Source organism: Chiloscyllium plagiosum, chromosome 8 (assembly GCF_004010195.1).
Source record: "Chiloscyllium plagiosum isolate BGI_BamShark_2017 chromosome 8, ASM401019v2, whole genome shotgun sequence".
NCBI classification, from domain to species: domain Eukaryota; kingdom Metazoa; phylum Chordata; class Chondrichthyes; order Orectolobiformes; family Hemiscylliidae; genus Chiloscyllium; species Chiloscyllium plagiosum.
The window spans coordinates 103595523-103617794 of NC_057717.1; the positions used below are offsets into that span (position 1 = coordinate 103595523).

The 22272-nt window shown below is 44.4% G+C and overlaps 1 protein-coding gene across 1 annotated transcript in view; it reads right to left on the reverse strand.

The window, feature by feature from the left end:
* Positions 1-2678: 2678 nt before the first annotated feature.
* The window catches only part of LOC122552271 (proto-oncogene vav-like), a 115774-nt gene continuing 96180 nt past the window's right edge, over positions 2679-22272 (reverse strand). Inside the window, exons 10-20 of the mRNA XM_043694963.1 lie at positions 21468-21563; positions 20018-20086; positions 19834-19920; positions 18444-18529; positions 16642-16774; positions 14722-14831; positions 13383-13484; positions 8674-8765; positions 7645-7670; positions 5999-6041; positions 2679-2848 (exon numbers count right to left, since the gene is read on the reverse strand). Of these exons, the coding sequence (XP_043550898.1) occupies positions 2694-2848; positions 5999-6041; positions 7645-7670; positions 8674-8765; positions 13383-13484; positions 14722-14831; positions 16642-16774; positions 18444-18529; positions 19834-19920; positions 20018-20086; positions 21468-21563 (999 nt within the window). The 3' untranslated portion in view covers positions 2679-2693. The remainder of the gene's footprint in view (positions 2849-5998; positions 6042-7644; positions 7671-8673; positions 8766-13382; positions 13485-14721; positions 14832-16641; positions 16775-18443; positions 18530-19833; positions 19921-20017; positions 20087-21467; positions 21564-22272) is intronic.

Sequence of the window (22272 nt, forward strand, 5' to 3'; positions counted from 1 at the left end):
ATTAAATCATTTTATTTAGCTTCCGGGTTAATTCATTACTGTTTGATAATATTTGTTCATATTACTCCCTGTTAATCCCTTAAACCGATTGTACAAAAGCAAAATACTGCGGGTGCTGAAATTCCGAGGAAAACTCAGGAATATCAAAGAAAAATTCATCCCAGACTCAAAATGTTAACTCTGTTTCTCTCAGCATGAATGCTGCCAGACCTGTTGTGTTTCTCCAGCATTTTGTGTTCGCTCCAAACCAGCTATCAAATTGAAATTGAGACATTTGGATCTTTTCCCTTGTGGAGTGGGTTTATTGACTTCCTCAGTCTTATAACTCCTGACCCACACCCAGTGTCCTAGGTGCAGCCTTTATATTTTCTTATTTATTTCCTAATCAACCTATTTAGAGATGTTACTACACACCTTTCAAGCAGGTGGGACTTGAACCTGAGCCAGAGGTACACACACTACCACAAGGACCCTTTAAATAGGTTTGCATGCCATGATGAACAGCCATCTTTCTTACAGTGTGGAAACAGGCCCTTCGGCCCAACAAGTCCACACTGACCCTCCAAAGAGTAACCCCCTTCCCTCTGACTAATGCACCTGACGTTATGGGCAATGTAGGATGGCCAATCCACCTGGCCTGCTGGACTTTAATTGGGAAAAATCTGGTCTGTGGAAGGAAACCGGAGCACCCTGAGGAAACCCACGCAGACACGGGGAGAATGTGCAAACTCCACACAGACAGTCACCCGAGGCTGGAATCGAACCCAGATCCCTGGTGCCTTTACTTTATGATTATGTATGACTTCTGTCACTGACGCAGGCTCTGTGGTTAGGCAATTTATGTGACTTTTCACTGTATTTTTCATGTGAAAGTACAGGGGAACCTGTACTTAAATTGACAATAAATTTCTCTTCAATTTTGTTGTAATGTAATGAAAATGATGACCACTAGATAGCACCAAAGAGCAGAATCCCAGTGCAACAGGCAAAGATCTTCATAAAATCAATACTGGATGTTTATGAGCAATCTGAAATGCATTAATTTTCTATGTTAAACCCAGATTTCCCAAAGGTGTATTGCGTTGTATTTAGTCATGGAGGGTGTTTGCATTTAGTGCTTGCTCAGATATTCCCCAGGGATGTAATCATTTGGTGATCCTTTACCTTCACCTCTGATCATTGGCAGCATTGATTATGCTGAGTACTCATTTCTCATCACTTTAACTAAAAGCTACATTTGAGTTGGATAGAGGTGGTTAGTCACAGTCATACTGCATGAGAGAATTCTAGAACACTGGTGTTTAACTGGGAGAATTCTGGCCTTTAAGTAGAGAAAATACTGGTCTTTCACTGGGAGAAATCTGGTCTTTAACTGGGAGAAATACTGATCTTTAATTGGGAGAACTCTGGTGTTTAATGGGAGAACTGTGTATGTTTAATTGGGAGAAATCTGGTCTTTAACTGGGAAATTTTGTCTTAAACTGGCAACAAATCTGGTCATTCACTGGGACGTATCTGGTATTTAACTGGGATAACTGGTCTTTAAGTGGTAGACCTCTGGTCATTAACTGGGAGAATACTGGTCTTTAATGGGAGAACACTGGTCTTTAACTGGGAGAAATCTGGCCTTTGGGTGAAATCTGGTCTTTAACTGGGAGAAATCTGGTATAAAACTGGGGAAAATCTGGTATTTAACTGGGAGAATGCTGGACTTTAATTGGGAAAAATCTGGTCTTTAACTGGGTGAAATCTGATCTTTAACAGATAGAAATCTGGTCTTTAACTGGGAGAACTCTTTTTTTTCTGGGAGAATACAGGTCTTTAACAGGGAAAATACTGGTCTTTAATGGGAGATCTCTGGTCTTTAACTGGGAGAAATCTGTTCTTTAATTGAGAGAAATCTGGTCTTTAACTGGGAGTACTCTCATCTTTAATTGGGAAACTCTGTCTCTAACTGGGAGAAATCTGGGTTTTAAACTGGGAGAAATCTGGGTTTTAAACTGGGAGAAATCTGGGCCTTTAACTGGGAGAACTCTGGTCATTCATTGGGAGGTATCTGGTCTTTAACTGGGAGATATACAGATCTTGAACTGGGAGAAATCTGGTCATTCACTGAGAGAACTCTGACCTTTAAATGATAGAAATCTGATCTTTAACTGGAGGAACTCTGGTCTTTAATTGGGAGAAGTCTGAATATTTAACTGGGAGAACTCTGTCTTTAACTGCAAGAAATCTGTTTTTTTAACAGGGAGAACATTGGTCTTTAACTAGGAGAAATCTGGTCTTTAACAGGGTGAAGTCTGGGTCTTTAACTGGGACAACTCAGGGTATTTAACTGGGAGACATCTGGTCTTTAACTGGGAGAACTCTTTCACTGAAATTAGTATCACATTCAGAATAGACACGAGATACCACAACAGGCGTCAGTATTAATTTCGGGAATATTGGCTAGGGTTTCTGTTCCTTATTGCGATGCACTTCTTGTCCAAAGTGCAATAAAATCATTGTTGTTTGATGATCTTAAGGAAAGAAGGGCCCAACTGATGCAACAGTAATGCATATGCAATGTTTGCTGTACAAAAGAAGGCCATTCAGCCCATCACAGTTGTGCCAATTCTGCGTAAACCTGCAGGAATATTAAGAAGAAAATGACAACAATGTGAAAACCTACTGCGACACCGGGATGACACAAATCAGTCTGTGCAGCTCACCTCCCACCACTGCTGCTCCACTTCTGCTTTGGTGAGTTCAATGATATCCCCTAGAAGCAGCTTCAGAGCAGGTCCGAACGCTACGGGTGGAGGAGGCATCCCGAAATATTCTTGGCAGACTTCCGTTTTGGGCAAACCTGAGGGAAGGGGAGAGGAGATGAGAGCCCTCAAACCTGTCAGTAGTTTGCCAACAGCATGATATGTCAAATTTTATCTTCCTCTCAATCATTCTTCTCCCTCCATTACCCTTCAATGTCCTTTGATACTGATCAACTGAAACATGGCTACAATCCAGCTCAGGATTAACAGCCATATTTCAGAGGGCTGAATGATATCCTCACGCACAAGATGTGAATATTTTGTGCCAATGATCTATTCAGAAGTAATACTATTTATGAATTATTGCCACACAATGATTTTTTTTAATACATTCTGCACTCCCAGGACAATTTGCAAGATAATTCCCTACAAAAGAAATGTCTTCTTGTTGTGGTTCTGTTCGCCGAGCTGGGAATTTGTGTTGCAGACGTTTCATCCCCTGTCTCGGTGACATCCTTAGTGCTTGGGAGTCTCCTGTTAAGCGCTTCTGTGGTGTTTCTTCCAGCATTTATAGTGGTTTGAATCTGCCGCCTCCGGTTGTCAGTTCCAGCTGTCCGCTGCAGTGGCCGGTATATTTGCAGTCCTCACTTTCTCCCCGAAGATTTTTGTCCTATAATGGTAATGTTGTCCCAGTCGAACTCATGTTGCTTGTCATCTGCGTGTGTGGCTACTAAGGATAGCTGGTTGTGTCGTTTCGTGGCTAGTTGGTGTTCATGGATACGGATCGTTAGCTGTCTTCCTGTTTGTCCTATATAGTGTTTTGTGCAGTCCTTGCATAGGATTTTGTCTTCTTTTTCAGCAATCTCAACTTCTGAACTCCTTACTATTAACGCTGGCTTGTGCCCTGATTTAACACTGCTGTGGTTATCATTCATCTGGCTTTCTTGCCTGTTCTTTGCAAAGTGCAAGGTTCCCATCTTCCACTCAGCTGGAGTCCTAGAGGTACAGAGATCAAGGTTCATTGTTCCATTTCCTATTTTATTTATTCCTTTACAATATCTCTAAGGAGGTTGGCACATCTGAGAGAATAGGGCTTCTCTGGAGCACATCAGATAGCCCAGAGTGAGCAAGGCTGCCTTCTCTCAGGAACATACGTACACTTTGCTAGAACGTTGATCGCAATGATGGGAGATTATAACCACTCTGGATCTCACTCTGTGATGTAACTTACTGCCCCCCCCATCCCCCAGGAAGCTTGACAGTTACTGAGTATTCCATCTCGGCAACAAGAACTTCATTCAAACTCCAATTTGCTTCCCCCAACAAAGAATAACCAGATATGTTTGCACAGAAAACCCCAGTCATAGCTAACTTAGACAAACAGAAATCCAAGCTGCTTCAAGACGTGGGCTGATAAATACCAAGTAACATACACACCAGCTAATAACCATCTCCAATACAAGAGAATCTAACCATCAACCCTTGACATTCAATGGTGTCATTAGAGTCATAGAGCTGTACAGCACGAAAACAGAACCTTTGACCCAACTCATCCATGCCAACCAGACATTGTAAACTAAGCTAGTTCCATTTGCCAGCATTTAGCCAGCATGCCCTATTCATATACCCATGCAGATGCCTTTTAAATGCTGTCATTGTACCAGCCACCACCACTTCATCTGGCAGCTCATTCTACATACGCACCACCCTCTGTGTGAAAACGTTGCCCCTTAGGTCTCTTTTAAATCTTTCCCCTCTCATCGTAAACCTCTGCCCTCTAGTTCTGCACTTCCCCCACCCCAGGGAAAAGACTTTGTCTATTTACCCTATCCATGGCCCTAATGATTTTATAAACGTCTATGAGGTCACCCCTCAGCCTCCAACGCTCCAGGGAAAACAGCCCCAGCTTGTTCATCTTCACTATCCTATCTACCTGCCACTCCACTTTCAAGGAGCCATGAACCTGCACTCCAAGGTCTCTTTGTTCAACAACACTCCCTAGGACCTTACTATTAAGTGTCTAAGTCCTGCTCTGATTTGCTTTTCCAAAATGCAGCACCTCACCTTTTATCTAAATTAAACTCCATCCGCCACTCCTCAGCCCACTGGCCCATCTGATCAAGATCCTGTCACAATCTGAGGTAACTTTCTTCACTGTCCACTACACCTCCAATTTTGGTATCATTTGCAAACTTACTAACTATACCTCCTACGTCCACATCCAAATCATTTATATAAATGATGAACAGCAGTGGACCCAGTACCAATCCTTGTGGCACACCACTGGTCACAGGCCTCCAATCCAAAAGCAACCCCTCCACCACCATTCTCTGTCTCCACCTATGAACCAGTTTTGCATCCAAATGGATAGTTCTTCCTGTATTCCACATTACTATCACCAAATCCTCACCTTCAATGTCATGGGAGTTACCATTGAAACTGAACTGGATTAACCATGTAAACACCATGGCTATAAGAGCAGGTTAGAGGCTAAGAGTAATCCACCTCCTGACTCCCCAAAGCCTGTCCACCATCTACAAGGCACAAGTCAGGAGGGTGATGGAATACTCCCCACTTGTCTGGATGGTGGCAGCTCCAACAACACTCAAGAAGCTCTTCACCATCCAGGACAAAGCAGCCCATTTGATTGGCACTTCATTCAGAAGCAACCACTCCCTCCATCTCTGACGCTCAGTAGCAGCAGTACCTAAGATGAACTGGAGAAATTCACCAAGGCTCCTTAAGCTGAAACTTCCAAACCAGACACTTTTACCATCCAGAAAGACAAGGGCAGCAGATACATGGGAACAACACCCCCTGCAGGTTCCCCTCCAGGCTACTCACTATCCTGACTTGAAAATATATCGCCATTCCTTCAGTGTCACTGGGTCAAAATCCTGGAACTCCCTCCCTAATGACACTGTGGGTCAACCCACAGTAGGTCAATGTTCAAGATGGCAGCTCAACCCCACCTCCTCACGGGGCAACAAGGGATGGGCAATAAATGCTGACCCAGCCAGCTACGTCCACATCCCATGAAAGGATAGGAGAAAGCCTGACCTCTTTCCCAGCACCATTGGCTAGTTTATCACTACTCAGATCATATCTCAGCCAGATTTCTCGTAATATGCATTATGCTTTACCCACTGCTGTCCTGTTAACATACAGAGCTTGCTGAGTTTACCAACATTTTATTCCAATCGCGAGATGCTCTAAGGCAGTTTAATCAGGATGGATAAGATATTTACCTGCTTTGACTGCACGGCTTGGAGCAATTCTGTTACTTTTACTCTGCAGAGGAGAACATTTTTGCATTTAATTTATTAAGAGTCATATCTAATATTATTAAGTCATAAGATTAATTATAACATTTGTTATGATCCTAATTGATGCTAATACTGGACAATTCAGAGCCCAGACTAAAATCTGGCTTGATAGATCATTACTTTTTGTTTCAATTTGATTAAATAAAAGCTCAAAATGTTGCAGATTTATTTCTTTCTCAGTAAAACAGAAATTTATAGCATGACAGCAATGAAGATAAAGTAGAATGAATCAAAGTATTTACATATAACACAAACCTAAAAAACACTTGAAACACAGAGTAAAAATAAAATCCCATTCATCCTAAATGCATCCCAATAGAGTACTCACACCAGAGAGAACTCTCTATCACCCCATGGGGCTTAATTTAACATTGGCTTCAACGCCCAGCTTTGAGAATATGACAGCCACGTCTTAGAGCTTCTATGCTATTAAGCTTAACCTTTCTCACTTTCGAGTAACCACTTCAGGGTTTTACGCAAACACTGTTGGTCAGGAATATTTACTAAACTCCTTACAACAAGATAACATATTTTAGCAATTGAAATAATCTTCTCCCTTTCTCTAGTTACAGCCAAAAACCCTGTAAAACGGCCCTAAACTGAAAATAACAGTTCTTTTTACCCAAACAGGTGTTACCCCCAAGCCCAAGCCCAAGAATATCTGGAATCTTCTATCTGAAAGCCAATTGCACCACTATTTATTCACTGATGAACTCTCCCATTATAACCAAAAGAAAAACTTTTCAGGAAATCTCTCTCTCTCTCATACTGTGTTTTGAGATAAATCACCATGGCTACAGAAATATTGACAAGTTAATTACTAAACCTCATCACATGCAAAAAAAAATGCTTATGCCATTAGTTCAAATTAAACGATTCAAACTCAAATATTGGAAGATATAAACATCACAAAGCTTACATTAATAAGAACGCAGAGAAGGTTCTCGGCTCCTTTCAAAAGTATCAAACCATTTATTCCATTGTTGCTCCATCCAACCCTCATCGCACTCCATTTACTGCTGTATTACCCCCCACTACCAACCTACCCATTTGTTAGTGTTCTATGTGACATTTTCCCAGGTGAGCATTTCTTGTGGTATTAGCCACCTCTTGCTGTATGTGGGAGGTGGCTAAGAGTTTTCTGAGCTAGTTCCACTCCTTGTTTACCCTAGCTTGCCTTTGGCATATCCTGTGATCAGTGATAAATGCTACACAACCATAAAGAACCTATAGAGGGGTCTTTTCTTAGCTAGTAAGAAGGTTAGCAATAAGTACAAACATTTTTCTCAGGGGTAATGACTAGGACCTTGATGAGTTAGTCTAGACTCAATCTGCTTCCTCTGAAAGCTGGACAGTCTCCAGCCACAGACTTAGAGTGACATTGGTAGAATGGGTGGAGCCAGTGTAGCAAGAACATTAACCCTTTTAGCACCATTATTTTAACACCACCTCCCTCGAAAATGACCAGATAATCTCTTTAATCTCACCAGCCTCTTGACAGTTCTATAGTATTTATAGTAAAATACTTAATAAAAGCAGCAAATACTGTGTTAGAAATTTACAAGTACCTTGGTCAAAGTCGATGATCCACTGTCTGTAAATAAAACAACATGAGTAAGATTTAAAACCAGAAGGAAAAAGCAGTATGTTTCTGACCAGTGACTATCTCACTAACTAGACAGTCTTTGTTACTATGATCACTAGAACTCTATAGATGTGCACTTGCAATGCCAAGACATACAAGGCTATGGGCCAAGTGCAGGAAAATGGGTTTAGAATAGTTAGGTGGGTAGTTTTGACCAGGTTAGACACATTGGGTCTTCCCCCTGCTCTAAGATTCTATCTAAAATTCGCCAGAGCACCAGGAAGATCTCCCCTTTCATTTTACCTGTTCCAACCACAGGGTCTAAGTGCCATGCCCCATCCAAACTCCTGCACCTCAGACAATGCAGCACTCCTTGGGTACTGCACTGGAGTATCTGCACTACAGAAGTTGTGTTCAAATCTCTGGAGGAGGACTTGAATCCACGACAAATGATGCCGGGGGCAAGAGTGTTATTCACGGAATCAAACTAAATGAAGGTTTTAAACGTCCAGCCAATATGCAAATCTGACAATATCAGGACACTGAAAAGAACAAATGTTGGAGATCTCAGCAGGTCAGGCACTATCCATGGAGAGAGAGCAAGGTCAAGTTTCCCGTCTGGATTGATTCTTCATCAGTAAGGTTAGCTTGCTCTCTCTCCATGAATGCTGCATGACCCATTGTGATCTCCAGCATTTGTTGTTTTCAGTACAGATTCCAGCATCTGCAGTAATTCGCCCCTATAATATCAGGAGGCTGCTTGTTACTGCAACATCCCATTATCACAAGCCTCCTGACCAGGTTAAGGTGGTTAGATTGGCTCGACCTTCAGGCTCACTGGGCGACTGAGTTGGTGTAAGAGGACAATGCCAGCAAAGCAAAGAGCTGTGGATGCTGGAGATCTGAAACCAAAAGAGACATTGCTGGCGAGACTCATCACAAAGGGTCACTGGACTCGAAGCGTTAACTCTGTTTTCTCCCCACAGATGCTGCCAGACCAACTGAGTCTCACCTTGCCTTCCACACGGAGCGACCCTCCCTAAACATTCCTTGTGAGCTGCGGACTTGCACTTGCTGCAGCGATAACCCTGGAAGAAGGTGCCCCTGTTGGGTGACAGAACAGCGAGAGGGCATTGATTTCAGACCAATGTCACTGTTAAACTTGCAGAGAGAAGTTTTAGACCACAAAGGCTCCATATGACAAAAAAGATATACAGGCAAGTGTAGGAAAGGATTAACTGAGAGGTTATACTCACCAGGAAAGTTTGGAGCTCCCTTCTCAAGGAGGGAGGCCTGGTTGAGGTCTTTAGAAAGACTGTTTTACAATAGAAATATGGTAGAAATTCACTTGCAGGTGAGATTGGGACTATAAATACCAGACAGCCACTAATAAATCCAATTAGGAATTCAGGAGAGGTATCTTTACCTGTTCTACGGTCTACTGTAAAGATGTGTTTCAGGTCAGGTAAAGTCTCCATAGTTTCATTATAGAGAGACAACTGAGGCTTAACCTGAGGGTCACCATGCCTCAGGTGAGGGGAGAGGTTGAGAGGGAGCGTCCTCCATGGTAACCTCAGCTGGTGCAGGAATTGAAACTGCTCTGTTGGAGTCACTGTACAGCCAACCAGGTAAAAACAATGACTGCAGATGCTGGAAACCAGATTCTGGATTCGTGGTGCTGGAAGAGCACAGCAGTTCAGGCAGCATCCGAGGAGCTGCGAAATCGACGTTTCGGGCAAAAGCCCTTCATCAGGAATAAAGGCAGTGAGCCTGAAGCGTGGAGAGAACCAGCCAACTGAGCTAACTGACTCCTACACTTAGGGCGCTTCATAAACAGATGATGAGAGGAAAGGAATTAGATGGCTATGTTGGTAGAGTGAGATGCAGAGGGTTCAGGAGGGGAAATTAAACACCAGCACAGACCAAACAGCTAAGTAAGAATTGTACTGGTCATGCCAACATGGCCACCTGCCCATCCCGTTAGAGCAGAGGTCAGTCTTGCCATTACATTGCCATGGGAGTTACCACCTCTCTGGCCTCGTCCCATTGTCTACTGTCCCCTCCCCCTGCAGCCCCAACCCCCCACTTCCCACATGACTCGCTGCACCCTTTCACCAGCAGCAAGTCAGCCATAACATGCTGCCCAGTGGATTTCGCCATCCCCTGACATTTTCAGTGAGGCTGGTACTTGATGGGAAAGCTGTGTATCGGGGCAGGCGCGGTCGCTAGGCTATCCTGGCCGAGCCTTGGGGACGAACATAGATAAGTCATACACAACTTTGTAATGTTCAGAGTTACTGCAGGTGGCGATAGTGAGCAGTACAGCTCACCATTCTCCTGTTGCGTCACCTGCAGAAATCAGGCTCATTGACAACCTCAGTAATTGCCAATCTCCAATTTTCTCCATTACATTTACATTCTATTGAGACTGTAACAAGCCATAGTTGTTGGTCATGCTGCCTGGTATGGAAGGTGCTAGCTATGAAGAGAGGTTGAGGAGATTGTTTTCATTAGAAAAAGGGAAATTGAGGGGAGACCTCTTTGAGGTCTACAAAATCATGAAGGGTATAGACAGGATGGATAAGCGATAAGCTTTTTCCTAGGATGAGGGATTCAATAACAAGAGGTCATGTGTTTAAGGTGAGAGGTGAAAAGTTTAAGGGGGATACACGCAGAAAGTACTTTACACAGAGGGTGGTGGGTGCCTGGAATGCGTTGCCAGCAGAGGTGGTAGAGGCAGGCCCGGTAGATTCAGTTAAGGTGCGTCTGGACAGATGCACGAGTAGGTAGGGAGCAGAGGGATACAGATCCTTAGGAATTGGGCGATGGGTTTAGACAATGGATTTGGATCGGCTCAGGCTTGGAGGGCCGAAGGGCCTGTTCCTGGGCTGTAGATTTTCTTTGTTATAATTAGGTCAGCCAGGTGGACCTCAGAGAATCTGAGTTCCCCAATTGGGGCTGTTAACCTGGTCCAATCAGGGAGCCCTGGCTGACAGATATTAACAGGAGGGGTACAGCTGTCAATGTTTTTTTGTAAACTGTTTTGTAATTTGTTCAATAAAAAAAAAAAAAAAAAAATTAACAGGAGGGTCAGACGTTCTGTTCACTCTGAGAGCTGGTTCTGAGGGAGCTGGGTCAGTGTCCAGGATACTCCATTTTGTTTTGGGGAGGGGACTGACTCTGTGCTGGCTGGTGCTATAGTCAGTGTGTTACTGTTGGTTTCTGTTTCCCTTTTCTTTTGAAACCTGATTCCTGAACTGGCTGAATTATTTCGCCAGTTTGTTAACTGGTATTCCTTTTAGTTAGGACTGATTGTTAAACTCCTGATGCACATAATGTGTTTCAGGTGTAACTCAGTTCTCATTTGGGGGTTGTTGTTTCACTGGCTGGTTACAGCCTGGGTGTTACTCTTTTCGCTTTTTTTACCTTTTGAGGAAAGGACAATGTTAATTTTGTGGTAGGGCTTAGCCCTTGGACTGTAGTTTTCTTTAGTTTTTTGTATGTGTCCTCACTGTGTTTGGTGTTTGGACTGAGCCCTTGTGGAAGACATACATTTTACCAGAGGAGCTGTTCCTGTGGGGAGGCCTAGCCCTGGGACTGGGCCTCTGAAGATTGAACATCTGTGTGTGTGCTGGGAGGTGAGCAGTTGCTGTATCCTGGAGTTTGGGAGAAGACCTTTCCTTTTGGAGTGGACCAAACCCCTGTGAGTTAACTGTACCTGTACAATATACTGTGTTCCTGTGAGTGGGCCTGGTTTTCCAAGACTGGGCCAGGACTCCATGGAGACTGAAAACCCGTGTGCTGTGGGGTGTGCATTTGCTGCCTTCAGGAGTGGACTCTGCCTCTGCCTCTGGTTGGGGACCCTGTTTTTTTATTGGTGGACTCTGCAATTTGGAGTGGACTCCATTTCGGACAATACATCTCGTAAACTGGAATGGGCTCTTCCTGGGAATGGACTCTATATTTTGAAGACTCTATATTTGGACTGTGTACCAGAAAGGACTCTTTTTTTGGTAATAAACTGTACCGTGTTGTTTGTTGGGTCTATCACCTGCACTGTCTTGTGTGTCCCTGGGTCTGGCAGGCCTTACTGTGAGCTGGGAGGCTCATGGGTCATCCTGAAAGCTGTCACCCTGAGAGCCGGAGGGTGGGTAGGCCATCCTGTGAACCTGAAGGTTGGTAGGCTGTCCCGAATGCTGTAGGGTGGGTAGGCCACCCAGATGCCAGTTGCCCCGAGAGCCAGAAGGTGGGTTGGCTGTTCTGAGTGCTGTCGTCCCGAGAAGGGGTAATCGGGACGGGCTGTCCTAGAAGTGGTCAGAAAGTGTGTCAGAGCAGCCGAGAGCCAGAAGGCGCGTAGGGGCAGGCTGAGATCCAGAAGGCTTGTGGGCTACCCTGCACGCTGTCATCCCAGGAAAGGGGACAGGTTGTCCTAGAGGTGGCCGGAAGGTGTGTCAGGGTAGCCCACTGGCCAGATGGCACATCGGGGTGGGTGAGAGCCCAATGGTACGTAGGGGCAGACTGAGAGCCAGAAGGTGGGTAGCCATCCTCAGCGCTGTCACCCCGGGCAGGTACTGGGGCAGGCTGCCCCAGAGGTGGTCGAAAAGTGTGTCAGGGTGGACCGAGAACTGGAAGGGGAATGGGGTGGACCGAGAGCCAGAGGGTGCGTCGGGGCGGGCTGCCTTAGAGTGGCCGGAAGGGAGGGACAGGAGCTTGCTGGGTCTGTATTGTCTGCACTTTCCTATGTAACAGGATTGTCTCATGTACAAATGTCATTGTCACTGTCTTTTCATATGTGGAACTATGATTTGGGGTTTGTCCTCATTTCCCTGTAAACTGGTTGAACGGTAGGGTTTGGGGCCTGGCTTTGCTGCTCCTTGTAAAATTGCTGTTGCATACAGCTGTAAATGTTAACTGTTTTTCTGTAACCTCTTTTGTAATTGTTTAATAAAATTTAAAAAAAATTAACAGGAGAATCAGAGGTTCTGTTCACTCTGAGAGCTGGCTCTGAGGGAGCTGGGTCAGGGTCAAGACTTTTCCACATATAAAGGTTGACGGGATACCTTCCTCTGCAGAGTTATTTCCAAAACCATAATATTTCTCCCTTGTGATTGTGGTGTAAACATTTGCACAGTGAATTTTTAAATTTCTGAGTATTTAGAGAATCACTAGAGCTCTATGACACAAAGGCATCTTTTAAAAGGATTGCCACTGGTCTGTAGGTTTTGTATTTGCAAATGAGCTGATCAGATTCGCACTGCAAATCCCAACAAGGATCATCTGGAAGAGAGGATTGAAAACACTGCACCCATGAGGAAGGTGAGGAGATGGTTTTGGATCAGGACAGCCCTGGGCGACCGCGTGTTGCTGCTGCTGGGGTGGCACAGTGACTCAGCAGTTAGCACTGCTGCCTCACTACAACAAGGACCCGGGTTCGATTCCTGCCTCAGGCAGACTGTCTGTGTAGATTTGCGCATTCTCTCCGTGTCTCTGTGGGTTTGTTCTGGTTTCCTCCCACAATCCAAAGGTGTGCAGGTCAGGTGAATTGGTCATGTTAAATTGCCCACAGTGTTAGGTGCATTAATCAGGGGTAAATATAGGGCAGGGGAGTGGGTCTGGGTGGGTTACTCTTCTGACGGTCAGTATGGACTTGTTGGGCCGAAGGGTCTGTTTCCATACTGTAGGGAATCGAATCTAAAAGTCCTTTGTCCTCAGGGTCCATACCTGAGTAACATCTGACACGCCTTGCATGTTGCTGACTCTTCAAACGAGTGCATCCGAAAATCATGGTTGTTTGAGCTCCCATTCTCTGGGAAGATGTTCGATCTAAGAAACAATTCACAGTTAGAAACATAGGAACCAGGAGGAGGTCTTTCTTCCCTTAGAACCTGCTCTGACGTTCAACATGATCATGTCTAATCCTCTATCTGAGCTCTCTATTTCCGCTTCTGCCTGACTATCCCTAATGTCTGCACTATCTAAAAGAACACTCTCTTTCCTGAGTACATTGAGTGGTTGGCCTCCATAGCTTTCTGTGGTAGGGAACTCCCACAGGCTCATTACCCTCTGAGTGAAGAAATCTTCAATGGTCCACCCCATGTCCCACCACATGACAGGCAAAAATGAGGACTGCAGATGCTGGAAATCAGAGTCTAGATCAGAGTGGTGCTGGAAAAGCACAGCAGGTCAGGCACCATTTTCCTGCTCCTCGGATGCTGCCCCACCACATGATATCTTCATCTTGCTCACCATGCTTATACTCCACATCCTACAACATCCATCTCCGAAAATCAATCACATTGTTCTCCAACAACTACATTCCTGACAGAGGCCTTATGTCGACTCTCCTGCTCCCCGGATGATGCCTGGCTCGCTGTGCTTTTCCAGCACCGCACTTTTTGTCTCCAGCAACCACAGTCTACTGTGGCAGACTTCCAAATTTCTACCACTCCTTTGTGTAAAGTTTAAACAGTGATCTGTAATCCTTTCATTTTGTTCCCTTGATTCCTCTGGAGAGAAAATAGCTTTAAGTATCGACCTGGTCGGATCCTGTTGTTAAGTGCAACCTGCAACCCTTTACATCTTCGCGTAAGTCACACAATGTATGATAACGGAAGTGGAACTCCAGGTCAAAGCTAATTGCTTTTGGCATCCTTTTCTGGTTTTGGCCCCATTATGTTACATGGCTGTCAGCAATCACCCCACTGTACAACATACCAAGGCATTAGGGCGGCATGGTGGCTCAGTGGTTAGCACTGCTGCCTCACAGCACCAGGGTCGCAGGTTTGATTCCAGCCTCGGGCGACTGGAATTTGCACATCCTCCCTGTGTCTGCGTGAGTGTCCTCTGGGTGCTCTGGTTTCCTCCCACAGTCCAAAGATGTGCAGGTTAGGGTGAATTAGTGTTAGGTGCATTAGTCAGAGGGTAAATGGGTCTAGGTAGGTCACTCTTTGGAGGGTAGGTGTAGACTGGTTGGGCCGAAGGGCCTGTTTCCACACTGTAGGGGAATCTAACCTAATAATTACAGCCCCAAGCTAATCAATCTTCCCAATGGTGCACTTACAAAGCCATCTCAAACTGCTCCAGCCATTTCTTTTTCAGCTCCCTGGTCTTGAAGAAGAACTCATAGCCATGTTGCCCATGAGCCTCAATGAGTAGGAACATATGGCTCCACTAGAAAGATACAGAGAATGCAGTCAGATATCAGTGAGACTCAGAGTTACAGAGAAGACTTTCACATCAAATTAATTAATCACGTCACCAGTAATTGCTTCCAATTGCATTGAGTGTGGAGGGAGATGTATTCACTAGCCACACTCTCTGTCCAGAGAGTAGTCAGGTTATTAGATCTTAAGAATCCATAAGGTGTAGGGGCAGACATGGGCCACTGCTCCACCTTTCAATGAGCTCATGGCTGATCTGATAATCATCAACTCTGCTTTCCTGCCTTTTCCCCATGACATTTACTTAGCCCCTTACTAATCCCTCAACTTTGAATATACTCATGACCCAGCCTCTGCAGTAAAGAATTCGATAGATTCTCTACCATCTGAGGGAAGATATTCCTCATCATCTCTGTCTTAAATGGACAACCCCTTAGTCTGAGATTTTGCCCTCTAATCCAAGGGTCTCTCTCCACTTCTCAGCATCTACCTGTGAATCTCAAATGTTTCAAGAAGGTCACCTCCCATTTTTATAAACTCCAAGTAATACAGATCCAATCTACTCAACCTCTCCTTATAAGACAGTCCATCCATACCCAGGATCAACGTAGTGAACCCCTCCCGGTCTGCCTCCAACGCACGTATACTTTTCCTTTGATAAAGGGACCAAAACTGTTCATGGTATCTCAGGTTTGGACTGACTAATGCCTTGAGTCATTTCAGCAAGACTTCCCATTGTTACACTCCATTCCCTTTAACCAGCTCTTGTCCACTTATGGTTTGGTGACATTTGTTAAGGAAGGAATGTTGGCCAAGTTTAACCCATAATGCCTTGTGTTTCTTCATTCAGTGCACTGCAACAGGAGTCAGCTAATGATAAACAGGGAGAGGAGGAAGTCTTTTTAAGTCTGCCACATCATTCAATGAGATCAGAGCTGATATTCACCCTCACTTCCACTTCCTGATATCGCCTGAAGTAGTTAAAAATCTTATCGATCTCAATCTTCAATACATTCAATGACTGCACACCCACGGACTCTGAGGAAATTTCTGCGGAAATTTCTACACATTTCAGTCCGAAATGGTTCAACCTAAACTCTAGGTAGTCCACCTGGGGGAAAGCACCTCGTTTGAAAGTTTCAACTGAAGGCTGGCATCTCCAGCAATGAGCAACATTTTCACTAAACCTCCCGCCTTTTACCTTAAAATTGCTGACTCCATTCCCCCCCCCACCCCCCGACTCATGGGAAATGATTCTCCTTGTCTGCGACTCTCAGAACGTTATACTCCTCAGACAGGTCTCCCCTCAGCTTGGGAGAAACTAACCCCAGCCCATATCGTCTTTCTCTACAACTGAATCGCTCCAGCCCAGGGAACATGTCTGCACCTTCCCTAGTGCGATCACAGGCTTGCTACAGAGCGGTGACCAGGGTGGCACATGGTACCTCTAGCTGGGGCCTGACTAACGTTAAATACACCTTCTCAAGGGCAACTAGGGACGGGCAATAACTGCGGGCCAGCCAGCGATGCCCACATCCCACCAAAAAAAATGAATTTTCAAAAAAACAGCTCCATCAGAACCTCCCTGCTTCTCCCTCACATCCTCCTCCTTGTATCTAAGCCCAGACCATGAGCAGGTGGAACATTTCTACAGCTATAGCACTGCCTCACCCCTTGCCCAGTGTACACCTACCAGTTTACCAGCCAGTGGGACAATCAATGCTAACTTAGAGATGGTTTATCACGGAGGATACCCACCATGGCCAATATATCTCTCCAGCCAACAAAGAGCACAGGGTCCCTGAGAAGCTACGCATTACCTTTTTGGTTTCTCTGCTCCCTATTGGGTCATCCCGTATCTGATAATACTGTAGGTCAATAATTTCCTTCATTTCATAATTCTCTCCTTTCCGTTTGCAGATAATAACAGCTTTATCAAATAGGAATACATATCTGTGCACAAAACAATAGGGCATCATTAGTCACTGCATGACATACATTGTTGAAGCATGTAATTGTCATCAACACACAACTGTTGTTAGTACAGTTCATTCAGGACAACACATAGATTACAGTTTGTAAAAATCCAAGAAAGAATGGAATGAAACAAGAGGCCATTCAGTCCATCTTCTTGAGTTCTCTGCTCAAAGCCTAATGCAAACCACAACATCCCCACCATAGGTAGGGCAAGGAGGCAGCCCCTGAATCCAGGACATTCAGAACAGGAATCCCATCTTATCTGGGGAAGGATGTTCTGGCTACAGAGGGAGTGCAATGAAGGTTTACCAGATTGGTTCCTGCGATGGCCGGACTGATATAAGAAATGACAAGCTTTCAGAGTGCTGCTCCTTCGTCAGGTGAAGTGTCACTCTACCTGATGAAGGAGCGGCGCTCCGAAAGCTAGTGCTTTCAAATAAACCTGTTGGACTATAACCTGGTGTTGTGTGACTTTTGAACTTGTCCACCCAGTCCAACATTGGCACCTCCACATCGTCAAGTAGGAATGAATTGGAGGTGCCAATATTGGACTGGGATGAACAAAGTTAAAAGTCACACAATACCAGGTTATTGTCCAACAGGTTTATTTGGAAGCACTAGCTTTCGGAGCGCTGCTCCTTCATCAGGTTGAGGTAAACCTGTTGGACTATAACCTGGTGCTGTGTCATGTAAGAAGGGGCGAGATTCGTTAGGACTGTATTCTTTGAAGTTTAGCAGAATAAGGGAGAATTTTATATAAATCTACAAAATGCTAGACAGGTTAAACACAGGAAGGATGTTCCCAATGGTCAATGAGTGCAAAATCAAGGGGTTACAGTGTAACGGATAAGAGGTTTGGCCATTTAGGACTGAGATGAGGAGAAATGTATTCACCCCGAGAGTGGGGAGCCGATGGAATTCTCTGGCACAGAAATTAATTCAGGCCAAAACATTGAATGTTTTCAAGAAGGAGTTAGGTGTAATTCTTAGGGCTAAAGGACATGGGGAGAAAGTGGGGGCAAGAGACTGAGTTGGAAGACCAGCCTTGATCGTATTAAATGGTGGAGAAGTTTCAAAGGGCTGAATGACTTATTCCTGCTCTTCCTTTCTCTGTTTCTATGAACCCCTTACTATTGGCGCTAATTTAATTAAGACTGGCCATTCAGCTGACTGAGTCAACCCTCTAGCTGTAGCTGGAGGGAGGCAATGGTCTAATGGTATTATCACTGGCCCACTATCATAAAGATAATATTCTGGGGACCTGGGCCAAGGTAGGTGGTGAAATTGGAATTCAATAATAAGATTTGATAAAAATCTGGGATTAAGAGTCTAATGGTGACCATGACTGGATTGTTGGAGAAACCTCCCTAATTCACTAACATCCTTCAGGGAAGGAAACTGCCATCCTTATCTGGTTTGGCCTACATGTGATTCCAGACCCACAGCTAACGTGGTTGACTCTTAACTAGGATGGGCAATAAATGCTGACCTCGCCAGCGATGCCTGCATTCCATGAATAAAAAAAAACACTTGATTGGCATGTTGTAACCCAGAACCAGGGATAGTCACGGTAATTTTTTTCCCCAAAATTCTCTAGTGCATTGTATAGACTTTGGTCATGCAATCAAAGAAGGATAGCACTCACCTATCTTGCTTGGAGCGTTTGTCCACAGTCATTAAACGTAGCTCTCCATCTGTTTTGGGTCGGCCGTAACCAGCTAATGATTGGTTCTAGGATGTGACAGAGCGGTTCGTATAAAACGTGAGAATGATACCTCCTTTCAATGTAATTTCCTCAAATGAAGAGATTGCACTGACTGATTGCTTTATTGTCTTGAGAGAGGTCAATGATCACAATCACAGTAGTGGGCTGTTGTGGTCGATAAGGTTTGATGAACCGAGATGAAGTGGAAATTGTCTGGTTCTCAGTGAACAGCTGACTAGCTCAGCTGCGTGATTACAGGCTTATACAACAGAATTGAAAATGGTCATTGAATACGCTGTCTGGTTGACTCAGTACCACAGCATGCATTGGGTTCAGACACCCAACCCCTTTGTGGAGCCAACATCCCAGATTGTTCTGAGAAACGGTACTGAATCATCTGGCAGAAAATAAGGGCCATTTGGCCCACTGTGATTGTGCAAGCTCTTTGGTAGAGCTGTCCCATGTTAACAATAGAACGTCACAGAGTCATAGAGTCATAGAGATGTACAGCACAGAAACAGACCCTTCCATCCAACTCATCCATGCTGACCAGATATTCTAAGTTAACCTAGTCCCATTTGCCAGCACTTGGCCCATATCCCTCTCAACCCTTCCTATTCATATACTCATCCAGATGCCTTTTAAATGTTGTAATTGTACCAGCCTCCACCACTTCCTCTGGCAGCTCATTCCATACACGTACCACCATCTGTGTGAAGAAGTTGCCTCTTAGATCTATTTTAAATATTTCCCCTCTCACCCTAAACCTGTGCCCTCTAACTTTGGATTTTCCATCCCAGGGACCTTGTCTATTCACCCTTTCCTTGCACCTCAGGATTTTATAAACCTCTATAAAACCTCTGACACTCCAGGGAAAACAGCCCCAGCCTGTTCAGCCTCTCCCTATAGCTCAAACCCTCCAACCCTGGCAACATCCTTGTAAATCTCTTTATCAATCCTTTCAAGATTAAGAATATCTTGCCAATAGCAGGGAGGCCAGAATTGAATGCAGTATTCCAAAAGTGGCCTCACCAATGTCCTGTACAGCGGCAACATGACCTCCCAACTCCTTTACTCAATGCACTGACCAATAAAGACAAGTGTACCAAACACAGATCGACTTTGAGACATCTGACCATTGCCAGTAATTGTCCTAAATCCAAAGCAACAAACCTCATATGTAACTGCTCTGGCACAAGTCTTCAGAGGGCCTCTGTTTCAGAAACCTGAGATTGTCAAATTTCTCTCTCACTCTGTACTAAACTTTGTACAACAACCTGATAAAACTTATTAGTCATTTTTTTAAAGCTTTTACAAACTTCAGACTCACCAGATTTTCTATCGATAACTGGAAGCTTGTGATTTGTTTGAGAGTCTCACTATCACGTTTCACTTCATTTACACATTGGGCCAAATCCTAAAAGTAAGGAAATGAACACAGAGAAATGCAAGTGTGATCCTCAAAGTAAGTCTTCACATATTGGAGAGAAGGCTGAAAGGCAATTTCCACTCACCCTCATCGAATCCAGAGCTGTTCGGAGGTTCCCCTGTTCTGTTTTGTCGGTGGTGTGTTTCACTAACTCCTGTTGTGACACATCAGAAGGTTCTTGTTAACACAGTAACGTCAATATGACTGCTCTGATTCACAAACCCCAGCCCAGCTTGGACATAGATTGGGTGCTCCTTCATCAAACCCCCGGAACTGCTTTCCCTGTCAACACTCAGGAGTGCCTTCACCACATGGACTGCAGCAGCTCAAGGAGGTAGCTCACCTCTGCCATTGCCAGGGTAACTAGCATTGAGTAATAAATTCTGGAGATGCCTACTTCCTGATAATTACATCTTTTTTTAAAAAAAACATCATTCTTCCCTCCATGAAAATTGGGGCATCTTGGGATGTTTGATGTAGGATAGACAGCGTAGACATGATCATTCTCTTGATCCAACCTCTCCTGTCAGGTGGAAGATACAGAAGTTTGAACACACACACCAACAGGTGCAGGAACAGCCAATATTAGACTGATGAATGGACCTCTCTAATTTCCAATAATGTTGATTTTGCTTCTGTACATCTCCTGTACAGCATAACCCTGTATGTCTCGTTCTGACTAAGCACCAGATGATTTGTATGCCCTTGTTTGCCTTGATCTACCTGTAGTGCTCGCAACACAAGACTTTACACAAGACTTACATACCTGTGGCAACAGTAACTCAAATCAAATCAACTCAAATCTATGAATGCAGAAATGGTGCAAGCTCATTCTACAAGAAACACAATTAGCCTCTTACAATGCCCATGCATACAGGAACAGGAACAGGAAATCTTCTTTCCTTTACTCCCTTTTGAGGTTGGAGATGCTAAACATGATTACTCCAATCCTCCAAGCACATTGGCTGAGATCCAGCTAACTGACGCTGTGATCTTCCTAACACGTGTTAACCTTGGCAGAAGAGAAATTAAAATTGTTCATCTCGCCACAATCTTGCTTCTTGCAAGAACAATTTTACCTCCTTGAGGTCCACCGAAGACTGAAAGACTATAAGGAACAAAATTCGACCATTTACCCCCTTGAGTTTGTTCCCCCATTTAATAAGATGATAGTTGATCTGGTTATAACTTCAAATGGACTTTCCTACATGCCCCTTTTCCACTTGAGTCCATCCACCTCTACCTTAAAAATATTCAAAAATGCTTCCACCATCTAGAGAGTTCCAAAGGCTCAGAAACCTCTAAGAGGAAACAGTTTGTCTAATCCCTGTTTGAAGTGGGTGACCTCTCATTTTGAAATGGTTTCTGTTCTAAATTCTCCCAGAAGGGGAAATATTGGCTTTACGTCCACCCCGTTAAGACCACTCAGGCGAAGGTTTGAGATAGACTGCGAGCTAGCCAGTTTGATAAACCTCTGCGCTACTGGCTGTGATGAGAAGTATTTGCACAATGGCCGGTAACTGAGAATTGACTACCTGAAGCAGAAGGTGATACTTGAGGACTCTTTGCATGGGCACCATCAAGAGATCTCGTAGGGTGAACCGTCCATTGTTCGCTCTGTTGGAACATTCCTGAGAGAAAACAGAGCAAGTGATAATTAACCCAGCAGCCTTAGAGGGATCTTACACGTTGTTTCTGCCGGTTGAATAATTAGAAGATGGACTTTGCGAAGACTTTACAAAGTGAGTCTTGTCATCATGATGTATTCTTTTATAGAACAGTCTCATCAATGGGACCCATCCTGTAAGCACACAACCCCCTCCAACCTCTTCTAACAGAGCAGTCTCCCCACAGGAACCCTCTCCCAACTTCACTTCACCTTTTGGGAAGGAAATCCGCCATCCTTACCTGGTCTGGCCTACATGTGACTCCAGACCCACAGCAATGTGGTTGACCTCCAACCTCCCTCAGGGCAACTAGGGATGGGCAATAAACACTGATGTCCACAACCCATGAATGAATTTTGAAAAAACATTATTTCAACTTTATAAAGGGTTAATCTCCAAAGGGACAACATTCAGGGAATTTCACACTGCCAGCATTTAAATGCAGTTGGTCTTCTCTAAATGTAATCTATGGTAAGATCCAAGGATCAAAATTTCTGTTGAAGGAGCAGAAAGCTACAACAAAACATTAGAAGACAAACGAGAGCCAGTACCGATCTAAGTTACAGCCTGACAACTTCCCAACCAGTCCTGGTTGTTGTGAACTTGCTCACTGTTGGGTCTCACCAGCTTGTTGTCAGGTGTGACTCAGCATCACAGGGTCACATTGGGTTCA